The sequence below is a fragment of the Pseudorca crassidens genome, chromosome 13, assembly GCF_039906515.1.
Source record: "Pseudorca crassidens isolate mPseCra1 chromosome 13, mPseCra1.hap1, whole genome shotgun sequence".
Taxonomy (NCBI): domain Eukaryota; kingdom Metazoa; phylum Chordata; class Mammalia; order Artiodactyla; family Delphinidae; genus Pseudorca; species Pseudorca crassidens.
In genome coordinates, this window is record NC_090308.1 from 14,591,851 (window position 1) to 14,605,741 (window position 13,891).

The 13,891-nt window shown below is 45.4% G+C and overlaps 1 protein-coding gene across 2 annotated transcripts in view; it reads right to left on the reverse strand.

Annotated features, from left to right (window-relative positions):
• Nucleotides 1-3,712: 3,712 nt before the first annotated feature.
• The window catches only part of AKAP12 (A-kinase anchoring protein 12), a 101,933-nt gene continuing 91,754 nt past the window's right edge, over nucleotides 3,713-13,891 (reverse strand). For both annotated transcript variants that reach the window (XM_067701762.1, XM_067701763.1), the window contains 2 exons: nucleotides 5,804-10,787; nucleotides 3,713-4,820 (listed from right to left, as the gene is read on the reverse strand). In XM_067701762.1, coding sequence (XP_067557863.1) covers nucleotides 5,812-10,787 — 4,976 coding nt within the window. In that variant the 3' untranslated portion in view covers nucleotides 3,713-4,820; nucleotides 5,804-5,811. The remainder of the gene's footprint in view (nucleotides 4,821-5,803; nucleotides 10,788-13,891) is intronic.

The window sequence follows — 13,891 nt, forward strand, 5'->3', positions numbered from 1 at the left end:
TTAGCTAGTCTCCTCCCAACCTCTGGTCTTTCATTCTTTAGAAGCAATTCTCTAGAATGCTTGGCATTTTAGGTAGAAACTCTCTTTTTAAGAAGGGCTGTTCTGGGGCTTCCCTGGTGGCGCAGTGGTTGAGAGTCCGCCTGCCGATGCAGGGGACGCGGGTTCGTGCCCCGGGCCGGGAAGATCCCACATGCCGCGGAGCGGCTGGGCCCGTGAGCCATGGCCGCTGAGCCTGCGCGTCCGGAGCCTGTGCTCCGCAACGGGAGAGGCCACAACAGTGAGAGGCCCGAGTACCGCAAAAAAAAAAAAAAAAAAAGAAAAGAAAAGAAAAAAAAAGGGCTGTTCTGGACCTTGCAGCATCACAAGCGTTTGGTCCCAACTCAAATTCAGTAATACCCTAGCCATTGCGATAAGCAAAAACTCTACAGGGGAGTGGGGCAGAATCACAACCGCTAACACTGCCTTGGGAATGGCAGAAGGATAGCATCATTTCTCTGCTAAAGTAATGATATCTTAGGATAAATCCCACTTCTTAAAATGGCCCGCTGGCCAACACTGTAAGTACCCTTTCCAAAAGGCCTTTACAAAGAACCCTAATTGTATCCAGGTCTCAAGTCCTAGAGGCAACCCCACCTGCTTTTCCAGGAATCAGGTGAGCTCCTGAGGTTGACAGTGGTTAAGTAGCATCAAGCACAATGTGGGTTTTTTTTGTTGTTTTTTTCGGGGGATTGGGTACACGGGCTTCTCGCTGTTGTGGCCTCTCGCGTTGCGGAGCACAGGCTCCGGACGCGCAGGCTCAGCGGCCATGGCTCACGGGCCCAGCCGCTCCGCGGCATGTGGGATCTTCCCGGCCCGGGGCACGAACCCGCGTCCCCTGCATCGGCAGGCGGACTCTCAACCACTGCGCCACCAGGGAAACCCCACAATGTGGTTTTTAAATTGGCCTAATTTAAAGGATTGTCGTTGTGCTCACAATTATACCAAGTTATTTGGGATTATTAGACAAACAAGAAAACGCACAGGGGTGAGTTAGAGCTAGGACTTAGCACTCAATATCCTGCTGTGGGAAAATAACACCTTGGGTCCTAATTTCATCATTTTTGAAACGTTACTCTACCTCTGGTCTCCAAATATGAGTACTATCTATAAGGAAGCTTCTCTTAAGTTACATGTTATACTTCTCTTGTGTTAAAATTTTTCATGTCAACAAGAAATGGGAGAATACGCAAAGTCATGAGATTACCTCAGTCCTAAGTGTAGGATACTGTACAGATGGCCTGTTATATTTAAATATCAAAAAAGGGGGTTGATTTCTAAGCTGTGACAGCACTAAAAAAAAAAAAAAGTCATGATTATTTTATCTTCACCACCATGCCACCCCCACGTCCTGGTCACCTTAGCTAAAACCTGTGCTATCACATAAGGGCTGGTGATCTATATCTCAACTTCCTTATTTATAAAAGGAGAGCCAGGTCATTTTCCTAATTGTAAGAGATGGTAAGGACTTTGGTGGTGAGGAGAAAACTTGCATTTGCACAAAAATTGTGCCAGGCTATCCATCAGATTCATCTCCAGCGTCACATTACAAATGAAGTCATGTGACATTGGTCACGTTCAGGTGCCAACTTCTTCCTGGGAATCCTTGGACTGTGTCCATTTCCTTTCTTGCAGTTGGATGAGGGGTTTCTAACTCTGGTTCTGGTTACCGTTGGGATTTCAGAGTGTGGCTATCCAAAAAACGACCTGAAACTGTGTTTATTTTAGGGAGTTGGAGGTGAGCCAGAGCTTTAATGAGAGTCTAATTAAAGGGGCCCTGACCCAAAACGGTGAAGAATCACTGAGAGACTTCTGTGCACTCAGAATCCCAGATACATTCCAAACTCCCACGAAGCTTTGTGGCCAGTGTCTCAAAGGATGATTAAGTAGTTAAAAGTAGAAGTGAAATGTGTGATGAATCTCATAACAGTTAAGAGCAATCAAAACTGAATTATGGTGCAATTATAGAAAGAAAATCCATGGCATTTAATTAGGTTGCATTTTATTTAGATAAATGAAAATTTACCCCCCAAACAGAACTAGGAATCAAATACTGTCTCAGATTAAAAAGGAAACTGCTAAGCTTGAAGCTTACACTGAAAAGCTAAAATTTCCAGCCCTTCACTACCTGTAGTTCCAAACATCAAAGGAAAATACCGGAAAAAAGTATCTGTGTGACAGAGAGAGGCAACTCGGGTGTACCATTAGCAAAAGAACCTGAGGGGGAACATTTTATATTCTTCGATTACAAGAAATGGCGAGAGTTTACAAGTCTTGCATTGCTTTCTATTGAACACGGCTCCACAGTAATGCCAAAAATAGCAAAGTTTAGGCACTTGCTCCAACTTCTGCAGTTTGCATTTGATTATTATGTACTTCACAAATTAACAGCAGCTTTACAGTTATAATACAGAATTGTATTTCATGCTACTGTTAATAGCATTCCTCCTGTTAATAAAACAATGATGCTTAATGGACATAGGTCCAGAGCTTGTACGGAAGTAATCCAGGGCACATCAAGGGCACAATCATGAAGCAACCACTACTGGAAGACCAATCGTGATGGCCAGAATGACCTGGCCACGTGTAATAAGACAAGACCAAATACAAATGGGATGAAGTGGCAGGATGGAATTTAAACCCCCCAAAAATGATTACCACAAACTACACAAATCTTTAATCTGTTCAAAATAGCACGAAGTTACTTCCTGCCATAGAAAGGAAGTTAGTTGATATTTAGAAGTGTAATGAACTCCTTAAAAACTGCTACCATCTCCAAATTTCAGTTGATCTTCAAAAATTGACACCAGCATTCGGATTTTTTTAAAGTATCAAGTTGGTGAAAAGAAATATCTTTAGATCAGAGGGTGATTTTTTTAATTTGGGGATTTTAAAGTTTAGTAATTAAGCACAAGTAAGTGGCTATTATATGTGTGAAAAACTCCCAAAAAGATACTAAATGTTTTCCAACTACCATATGCTCTTACCATGAGGGGGTCTTTCTAATAATGGCCAATTTTTTATCATAGTCAGGTTTGTTGGTTTATGAGAAACTACTTTCCAGTTTTGTCAGCAAACTGTCTTTCTGCTAAAAGACTGTTCTAGTTTTGCTAGAATGTTATACTTCAAAATAATTTAATTGGCAGTTGAAATTTAAGTTCTCAAACTGGAGTACTGAGTGTGAGTACAATTTAAGAAGTGTGCACACCAGGCCAGTGCTACCCATGAAAAAGTGGGACTTTCAGGTAGATGGGGGACTGTCCTTTGTGTGTCACCTGACAGAATCCTTTAGGTGTTAACGTGAATCAGAAATCATTTTGACACTTAAAAATTTTTTTCCAAGATCACCTGTTAGGTAAGGCATTTTTACCACTAAGCCTTCTTAAAATGTCATTCTAGAGACATTTGTCATGCACAGATATTAACAAAGAAAACTGACTTTTTCAGGAAGGCACCACCAGATGGTAGCATTGTTTCAGTACCGTCAATCTAAAACGCTCCTGGTTTATTTCAGCGGATCCCCTTCTGCCTTTGACTTCCTCTGATCCCCAACTCAAACTGGTGTAAAGTGGTGACAGCGTGTAGTGACTACGTTAGAAACTTCTAGCTTCTCTGCTTTTAGAATGCAGTAAACATATGTCCCAGGCTTCCTATTATCTAATAAATCCAACAAATCTAAGTGAAGCAAATGTTTTATTGAAATCAGTTGTCAAATCACAATTTATCCAAATGACAATGCTACATTGTTCTTAAAAGAGTGGGCACAAGTATGGCACAGACACGATCCAGCATCTATCAAAATACCATCTGTAAAGAACCTGACTTATTTCGTGCTGTGTGTGGATGTGGTCCAGCACAGAAGGTAGACTCAAAACCAGTCGATTTTTTTCTTGATAACATGAAAAACATTTCACTACTCTGCCTCAAAACCAGTCGATTTGTTTCTTGATAACATGAAAAACATTTCACTACTTTGCCTCAAAATTAAGCACACTCATCTGTCCGTAACAACCGTATAACAATTAGCGGAGAAGACTTTAAATTAATCTGCTACTGAAGAAAACTTCCTTCCAACCTCCACTGGGGGATAGAAAGAAAAATTTCCCAGTAACAATGGAACATTCTGTATGTTTCCCTCCAAAAAACACTTTCTATTTTTAGTGCACTGTGCATGATAGGAAAGTGACCAATTTCAGAGTGATACTAAACACTCTGAAAGGACCTAATCCTTAGTGAATTTTAAAACAAGAAGTGTAGCTTCTGATCAGGAATGTTATTTCTAGGAAGCTCTGTTTTCAAAGGTTGTAACTGAGGCAGACAGCTTCCTGAGACTTCACCGTGGTTGCATGCCCCGTCGTATATTGTGTGATACAGAAGGAATGCACTATACTGTAATTTCCTTAAACATTAAGAAAAAAAATATACAATAGATACAGGAGAATTACTTAAAACATACATATAAATACATAAAGAATGATACTCCAGTTTGAGAAGCAGAACTAGGTATTGCCAACTCCAGTTCCGGGCTAAGAATTAAGGACCTTGAATCAGAAACATTATATGGTACCGAGGGAAAATATCAGGGTGGTCTTGAAAGGAAGAAATGTTATCTGGCTACAGCTCCCGATGAAGCCTCAGGATTGTCAGGGGTTCTCTAGAAATGAGAGCAGTTGTTGTGTCTGTTCTTCCGTTCCCAAAGTTCTGTAAGATTGGTCTCGTCAGCAGCATTCGTTTTCTTCTCCCACTCGTCTTCACATTCTGGTCTTGCAAATACACAACAGTAACTGTAGGAGGAAGCCAGAATCAAAAGTAAATAACATACCCTTCACCTCCCTCATTTATTCAACAACAGAAGAGCTGTGAAAGTGAGCTGCAGCCAATGGGAGCCCTAGTGAGAACCACAGTTTAACTGTGTGAGAAAGAAAGATGGTGAAGGTCCATAATACAGCATCTTTTGCTACTTGAACACCAGTAGGCAGGATCTCACATGCACTGGAAATTTTTTTAAATGCTTCTTACTACTGCTGGAAGAAATCCAATTTTTTCCCAGAGAGCTATAAACTATAAATTTCAAGCACGACCTTATAAACCTACTTTGGACTTCTAGTTATTAAAAAAAAATGCAACAAAGTAGCTGTGAGCACAACGTATTTCTTATGTCTTTGAGCCAAACACACACACAGTCACACTGGGGGTAAAACGAAGTCATTACTTTCAGGACACCAGTAAGACTGAAGAGCATGTCAATGAGAAAAAGGAAACTAACCCTGGGGGCTTCCCTGGTGGTGCAGTGGTTAAGAATCTGCCTGCCAATGCAGCGGACATGGGTTCGAGCCCTGGTCCGGGAAGATCCCACATGCCATGGAGCAAGTAAGCCCGTGCACCACGACTACTGAGCCTGCGCTCTGTAGCCCGCGAGCCGCAACTACTGAGCCCGCGTGAAGCCCGCACGCCTAGAGCCTGTGCTCCGCAACAAGAGAAGCCACTGAAGTGAGAAGCCCGCACACCGCGACGAAGAGTAGCCCCGTTCGCCGCAACTAGGGAAATCCCACGCGCAGCAACGAAACCCAATGCAGCCAATAAATAAATAAATTTTTAAAAAGGGAAACTAACCTGGATCTCCTAGTCTGGTTGGTGGTTATTTCCCCAGATGTAGGTTCTGCATAAAATCCTAATTATTTGAATTCCTGCTTCCCTCATAACAAATCTGCCACCAGATGACAGAAAAGAGGGCAAAATTACTTTCAAAGGAAGAGAAGTTACTTACGTGACATTTTAGGATTCTGTGGGCTCGGGTTTTGCCGGTGCTCTCTCTTGGTCCTGTGTCTCCTCCTGTGTTTGTGTTTTGATCTCTTTTTCTGACTCGCTCTGCACTTTTTCTTCCTGAAATTCTACTTCCTGGCCATCTCCCTTCTCTTTCAGTTTGGGTCCAATTGTATCTGGAGACTCTTTGGTCGAGCCTCCTGATGCCTCAGCATCTTCCGGGGCTGAGGTTTGGTTCCCGGGGTCAACAGCAGCATCACCTTTTTCATCTTCTCGGGATTCAAACGGTGACTTCTCTGTTCTTTCTCCAAACCCGGCACCACCGTCGTCTTCTGGCACAGACTTTGTTTCAGGGGCTTCTCTCTTCTCCTTGGATGGGGAAGCTACCTCTTCAAGCTGCTGGCCATCTACCGGGGAACTTTCTACCCTAGTGGCCGCCATCTTCTCTAAAGCTTCATTCACATCTCCGGAAACATCTGGATGTGTGTGTTCCCCGGCACTTAGCGGGGACTCCTCTTTGGCTTCGATGGTTTGTGTTTCACCCAACGTGCAGGGCTGAAGTTTGCTTTCTTCTTTCTCGATTTTCTGCCCAGCTTCCTGGCTGTCGGCTTCCGTCAGTTGAGCCTGGGTCTGAAAAGCAGAGGCCCCTTCTTCTGTACTCCCCAACTGGTCAACAACTGTCTGAATTACGTTTTGTACAAGCTTGCAGCTCTCTGTCTCAAGTTTCAAAATCTCATCTTCAGCCTTTAAATCTTCCTCTCTTGTTTTGCTTACTCCGCCTTCCTGACAACCAGCCCGCTCACCGTCTCCATCTGACTCCCATTTCTGTGATGTGGTTTTATCTCCTTCCAGGTCTGCGCTGATGCCTCTTTCAGGCGTAACAGATACTATTACCGGGATTGATTTGGCCTGAGACTCAGTCCCTGTGGGCACCGCGTCTTCCCCTGGCTGAGCAGGAGAGCCTTCGTCTTTTTCTGAGGACTTTTCTTCCGGTACTAAACGTGCCTCTGCAGATTCCGAAGTTTCCGCTGTTTCTAAAATCTTGATAGCTTCTCCTAAGACCTTCTCCCCCACTGCTGCAGCTGTTAGAGCTAATGGTGCCTCAGAGCTCTGAACTTGAATTTCTGTGCATGCCTCTTCCTCGTGAACGGGCAGAGAACTTCCTTCAAAACTGATGACTTCCTTTCCCCCGTCTATGACGGTTACATTCACTGCCTGAACCAGTTGCTTACTGAGCTCTTCACATGTGGTAACAGCTGGTTTGCACTCAAGTTTCTCTTCATTTACTTGAGTTGGCTCTAATTCCGTTTTGTCCCTTTCCACTTGAACTACCCTCTCTCTCTCCACTGGGGTTGGAAGAGACTTAGCAGGTCTCTGGAGTTCGAGATCATCATTCTTTTGAAACTCAGCTTTTTTCGTAACTTCGTCCTCAAGGGCAACTTCAGTTATCTTTTTCTCGGTTGTTTCTGTGTCAGCGGACACCACAAGTCCTTCGACAGATGGTTCCTCTTTGGCTTCCTCATCAGCACATCGGCCAGCCTCTTGAATCACCTCAGTCTTTGAAAGGATGGGTACAGTTTCCACTGTTACCTCTTTATCTGTACGTTCTAGAACCTCTTCCATTTTTGAACGCTTTTCTTCCTGGGATTGAAAATTGGAAGGTTCTGGAGGCATCTCTTTCAGTTCAGGAAGTGCCTCACCTTCTGTGACCTGGTATTGGGTACCGGATGGAACCTCACCATCTTCATCGATCTCCATGATCGTGGTCTGCTGGCTTACATTTGTGGCTTCAAAATCTGCTACTGGGGTGCTTCCATTGGCCTCACTGTCTGTGAGGGTTTCAGCTGAGTCAGGAGCAACAGCCTGTTCTGGGACAGTCTCTGGTTTTACTGCAGCCACGGTTTCAGCTGGACAAGTGCTTGTAAGCTCCCTGGCCTCTGCACTCTCTGTGCCTGGAGGAATTTCTTCCAAGCTTTCCGGGGTGGCCTGTACCATGGCGGTCCCCTGTGTCAGAGTCTCAGTTTTCGTTTCTTGTACACGTACTCTGGGTGCTCCATCCATTGCTTCCTTCTGATCGAGTGCGTAAGAATCCTCTTCTGCTTCCTCCACCTGCTCCAGTATTTTCGCTTGTCCTTTCTGGGTTGTCTGGATGGTGTCATCTAGCCCTCTGGCGTCAGGCAGCTGTGATTCCTGTTTAACTTTTTCTGCAACGGCCTGCAGCACCTCTCGGGTCCTCTTCGCCTGGGCTTCCATGTCGGGCATGCTGCCCTCCACCTCCTGAACCGGTGTTGCTTCCTCGGTGGTATCTGGAAAGTCGGTTAACTGGGAAACAGCCGAAACCATGTCGGTGGTCTCTTCAGCACCAGAGGCTTCTGTGGCTTCTTCAGCACACAACGCCTCTGTGGTTTCTGCGGCCGTCAGAGCTTCAGGGGTCAATTCCACCTTGCTGGCGACTATGTCATCAGCGGCCTCCTGGCTCTCTGGCAGCGTTTTGGTATCGACGGGGATTTCCTCTGCAACGACTTCTTTTTCAAACACCTCCCCAGATGGTGGCTTGTCTTCGTCTTCTGCTTGTTCAAGAGGTTCTGTCACCGAAGCAGAGATCCAGGAAGGTGCCCTTTCTTCAATGCTAGTAACGGCCCTTGTCCCGTCCATGACAGCCACAGTCACGGTGTGAACAAGACTCTTACTGAGCTCCTCCGACACGTCGACAGCCACCTTCTGCTCGGGGCCCTCCTCGCTCTTCGGAGCCTGCTGTGCTTCTGTTTTCTCCCTTTCCACCGCATCGTACTCGGACAGAGGCACCACGGCTGGGACGTCCGAATCGTCCTCGTTGACCTCCGTTGGCCCCGTATCTTCCATCGCCGCTTGTTCTTGTTTCCCATCCAGCCTTTTCTTCCTTCGCCCAGGAATAAACTTCCTGATTGAAACCCAAGACTCTTCTTTCCCCAGCTCAGCATCTGAGGCTGAATATTCTAGGCTGGACCCAGCTACCAAGTCTTCGTTTTTCTCTTCCACTTTTGACTTCGGTTTTTTTCTTGAGGTGACTAATCTTTTAAATGACTCCCAGGTGGAGACCCCCTCCCCTTCGGAGGGGCTGCCGGCCTGCTCGGGTGAGGAACTTCCTGGGGGTTGGTCGTGGTCTTGGGAGCCGGCAGGGGGCGCGTCTGGGCCCGACTCCCTGTCTCTCCCTGCTTCCTCTGGTTTTTGGCTGTCTCCTCCCGGGGGTTTTGGTCCCCCTTCGTCGTCAGAAGAGGATGCTTTCCTTGCTCTTTTCTTGGATGACCCCACACAAATCAGAGCTTCCCAGGACACGGAGGTGTCAACCTTGCGCTTTGGCTCTTCCGGCTTCTGCTCCTCTCCGTTTCCTTTCCCCTCCTCCTGCATTTCAGAGGTGGTGCTCTCCGTGGAGGACAGAGTGGCGCTCTTAACCTTTTCCACTTCGTCCTCCTTGTCACTTTCAGAGAGCCTTCTCACGCGTTTCTTGGGTGTCACCATCTTTTTGAAAGATGCCCAGGGGGTAACACCTTCCCTCTTCTTCTCTCCGTCGGAAGTGGTCCCTTCCTCCGTCTCCCCGTCCTGGGGGGCCTCGGCCACGCCTTTCTCCAGGCACGTGATCTCCTCGGGCTCTTCGGGGGACGAGGCCGAGCTCTCACCCTTGGGTTCGTCTGGGCTGTCGGGAGAATCCGCTGAGGCTGGATGCTGCTCCCCGGACTCCTCATCTCCTCCTCTTTTCCCTTTCTGTTTCTTTCCAGAGAGCTTTTTTAAGCCGCTGCTAGTGAACAGTTTCTTTAAAGGGCTTCCCTGCACCTTAGTTCTCTCCTGCGAGGACGGCACTTCCACCTCCCCCGCAACGCCCTCAGGGGGCGTGGGAGGCGCTTTCGCGGCTGCGCAGAGCTCCGGCTGGGCGTGGTCCCCGCTGGGGGCGCCCGCCTCTTCCTGCATCTTCAGCAGCGCCTCCGGGGGCTCGGCGTCCGGAAGGTCGGCGTCCGTTTCAAGCGATCGCTCAGGTGGCGAGGGCTCTACTGCCTCTTCTACCTCGGCTTTCTGCGCCTCCGTGCCCTTCTCTGCAGTGCTGACGTGGACCTCCGCGACAATCTCTACTTTTTCATCGAACACTTCTGTTGCTAACGGGGCGGGTTTCTCTTCGGGAGGTGCTTGCCCTTGGTCTTCGGGGGGCAGCTCCACCTTTTCATACTCGGCCGACAGCCTGGCATCCTGGGTGCTCTCGCGGGCCTCCTGTGAGGACGGCTGCTCGGAGAGATCTTCCGTCTTCTCGTTTTCTTCTGTGTCTGCCTTTTCTGCCTCTTGTTCCTTTTTCTTCTCTGAAGCCTCCAGCTCATCCTCCCGAGGCTTCCTGAAACTGGTCTTTTTTCGCCAGCCGGCCCAACCTTGAGTGAAGAATTTTTTGAAGGGTGATGCGGTTTCGCTGGCCACTGGACTAGTCGGAGAATCTGGAGATCTGGCGGGTTCTTTCTCTTGTTTTTCTTCTCCTTCATCTTTGCCTTCCTCGGCTGGTGGACTGGACTCCGCCTGAAGGGAGACTTCTGGGCGGCTCAGCTCGTGTCTGGGCGTCTCTTCGGGCTTCTCTGTGGACTGTTTGAGTTCAGTGTCTGTGGGTGTCGCGTCCCCCGTCTCCCGGCTGGGCTCCAGGCGGTCACCAGCCTCGTCGGACCCCCCTGGCCCTCCGCCTTCATCCTTTTTGACGGTGAGAAGCTGCACAGTGTCAGACTTCTCTGTCTTATCCTTTCTCACAGTGAATTTGAAGCCGACAAACTTAAACACCTTCTTAAATCCTACGTCGTTAGCCTGGGGATCAGCGGGTTGCATCAGCTCGTCTACACTGCTTTCTGAGGCAGGGATCTGTTCCATCATCTCAGGCACTTCCTCCTGCCCCTCCTTCGTGATGTCTTGAACCGCCGCTGAGTTAGCAGCCATGTCTTTGTCTGAGTCCCTTTCAGTCACATCTTCAGACTCTCTCTGTCCAACTATTAACAGAAAAAAAAAAAAAAAAGAGGGGGTGGGGGTGGGGAAGAAAAAGATTGAAAATGATTACAATTCAAGAAAATTAAATATTTAAAAAACACGGCCAATGAATACTTTCTTTAACATCAGGCAGTTCCAAGATCGGGTAACGGTCTTACCAGTATCTGTAAATCTCAATAGATTGGGCAAAAAATTAGTTATAGGTAAGTGGCCACAACATCACTAAGGGTAGGTCAACCAGATGGCGTATGCAAAATGGAATCACACATCACACCTAGGATCTAGAATCCATCAAGCTTTAAAGATGACTTCCACTTTATAGGAAATATAGGGTTAGAGAAACTAAGCTAAATAAGTACCTAGACAAATCTAAAGGAGGGGCATTCTATGTGATAACTACCTGGCCTCTTCAACAAGTCCCCAAAGGCGACCAGAGCTCCTTGGGGAAATTCTGGACTAGGTCAGGGAAAGTACAAGGAACATTTTATTGCGACAAAAGGGGGTGCTCAAAAGCTTGTGTGTGTGTGTGTGGGGGGGCATATCCAAAGGACACAGGAGCCAGCTTGAAAGGGCTCCTGCTGGCCAAACATTGAAGCGTAAAAAAATAACAATGATAGGTTATAATACATTGACTAAAAATAGAATCTATGAACCAAGAGTGACACTACAAATACAACATTGTAAATCGACTATACTTCAATTATAAAAGAGTGATACCAAAAAATTAAGTGAGGAGTAGGGGATACTTCCTTATGAAAAAACGCCAATCAATGAATTTAGATATAACTTGCACTTTGATCCGTAGGGCTATTTCTTTAGAATTTAGAATTCTACCACATCAAGATTCATATTTATTAAGGACGAGAGTTAAGAAAAACGGTTCTTTTATAGACAGTTGTCCAGGCTCTTCCTAGGCCACAGCAAACAGCCGTTCAGCCTTGAAAACGCAGAGCATCACTGTCTCTAAACACGTATTTGTATCATTCATCAAACAATTAACTTAAAGGAAATAATATAAGTGGATTTTCGCTTGCAGTTAATTTGGAGAGGAGAAAGCCATGTTTTAATTCGCTTCAACTGTAGGGTCAACTGAACTGAACTTTTTCAATTGCTTAGAAAAATAAAAATAATTTCTCATTATATAAAATAAATGCAACACTGTTTCATGGCCAGTGAGGTTACTCTTTTGAATGTGGGCCTGACTGAAGGCATTTGGAACTAGTCATATCACTATTAAAATCAGCTATTCAGAAACACATTTTAAAAAGACAGGAATTAGGGGGAAAGTTTTTAATAGATGAGACTTGGAAGCAAAGCAAGGAAATTGGCTGTAGCTTAAGCGGTTGCCTTATTTGGTAAAGCCTAGTTGGCTGTTCATCAGTAGACTTAGAAAAACCACGTTTACTAATAACACCATTCTAATAACTCATTCAGTCAAGAATCAAGAGATGCTAAAACTTTGGGATGAAAGGTTTCCAGCACACTTACAGTTTTAGAGTATCAACACACAGATTACTTCGTTTCAAAAGCAACAACTCCCTTTATAATGCAGAAACCTGCCAGGCACCACCTTAACCAAGCGATCAGAATTAACATCTCCAATAATGGGACAAAACTGTCATCATGCTTCATGATGTGAGGCACTGAGAAGGCCAATAAGTCAGCTACACAGTACTCCTGACAAAAATGTTTAACAGAATTGAATCGTGTGGAAACAGTCAGACAACAGCCCACATGGAAGCCTGGCCTGAAATATAAATGTCGCAAAGGACAAAAATCAACATAAATACAAACGGATTGTCTGCAAGTAACTTTCAAAAAGTTTAAGGGGAGAGAATGACGGGGTACGGCTAGAGGAGAAAGAAAATGTGGTAAAGTATCAGTGAATGGTGAATAAAGTCAAGTGTATATGGGTGTTCACTGTATTTTTCTTTAGGTTTGAATTTTTTTTCTGTTTTTTTTTGCGGTATGCGGGCCTCTCCCGTTGCGGAGCACAGGCTCCAGACGTGCAGGCTCAGTGGCCACGGCTCACGGGCCCAGCTGCTCCGCGGCATGTGGGATCTTCCCAGACCGGGGCACGAACCTGTGTCCCCTGCATTAGCAGGCGGACTCTCAACCACTGCGCCACCAGGGAAGCCCGGGTTTGAATTTTTTGTGTGTTTTTTTTTAACATGTTTATTGCAGTATAATTGCTTTACAATGGTGTGTTAGTTTCTGTTTTATAATTTAGGTTTGAATTTTAAAACTTGGGGGTTAAAGAAGCAAGTCAATGTTATTTAATAAAGGGTGGGATTCTGTGCTAAATTTAAAAATTTAAGAAACATAACAACCAGAGACACCAGGCACGGTCCTGGGTTGGTATTTGTTAGGGCAAGGCAGCTTAATGACATTTTTGGGTCTACTTGGGATACTCGATGTCAGATTAGAGGAGATGAATTCTTACCAAAATGAAAGGGTAGAAATTTTGACTGAAGAAAAGCAGGTTACCAAACAGTGTATGTACTATGACCTCATTTTGGTTTAAAAACTCTCTCTCTCTCTCCCTCTCTCTCTAGGCTCCAGCAAACAGCCGTTCAGCCTTGAAAATGCAGAGCATCACTGTCTCTCTCTCTCTCTCTCTCTTTCTCTCTCTCTCTCTCTCTCACACACACACCCCTCACATACGACTTCTGGAGGATGGGAATGTGATATAGTTTAGTTTTGCTTATCTGAATTTTTTCATTTTCTATTTAGTATTGCTTTCTGTAATAAACAAAAAGGTCAATTAAAACTGACGCACAAAAAGGTCCCAATAATGTTGGAACAACATACTTAATGCCTGCTGCACAAAATGAAGCTTAATAGTTATAACCAGTTCCAATACCAGTGCTTAGAACGTGGCAATAAGTATTTGAAATACAGAACAATGTGGAAATACAGAAACCATGTGCATATCCAAATCCATAAATTCCTCCAAGAAAATAATTTTATACTTTATGTGAAATATTACAAACCTATGTCTACAAATTTCCATTTTACTATTTATTGGGTTTCATTTTGAAAGCGAAGCCTAGAAAGTTCACTGAAAAGCTGTCCAAAGTACCACCCAAGTGAAGACCAGAGCCCG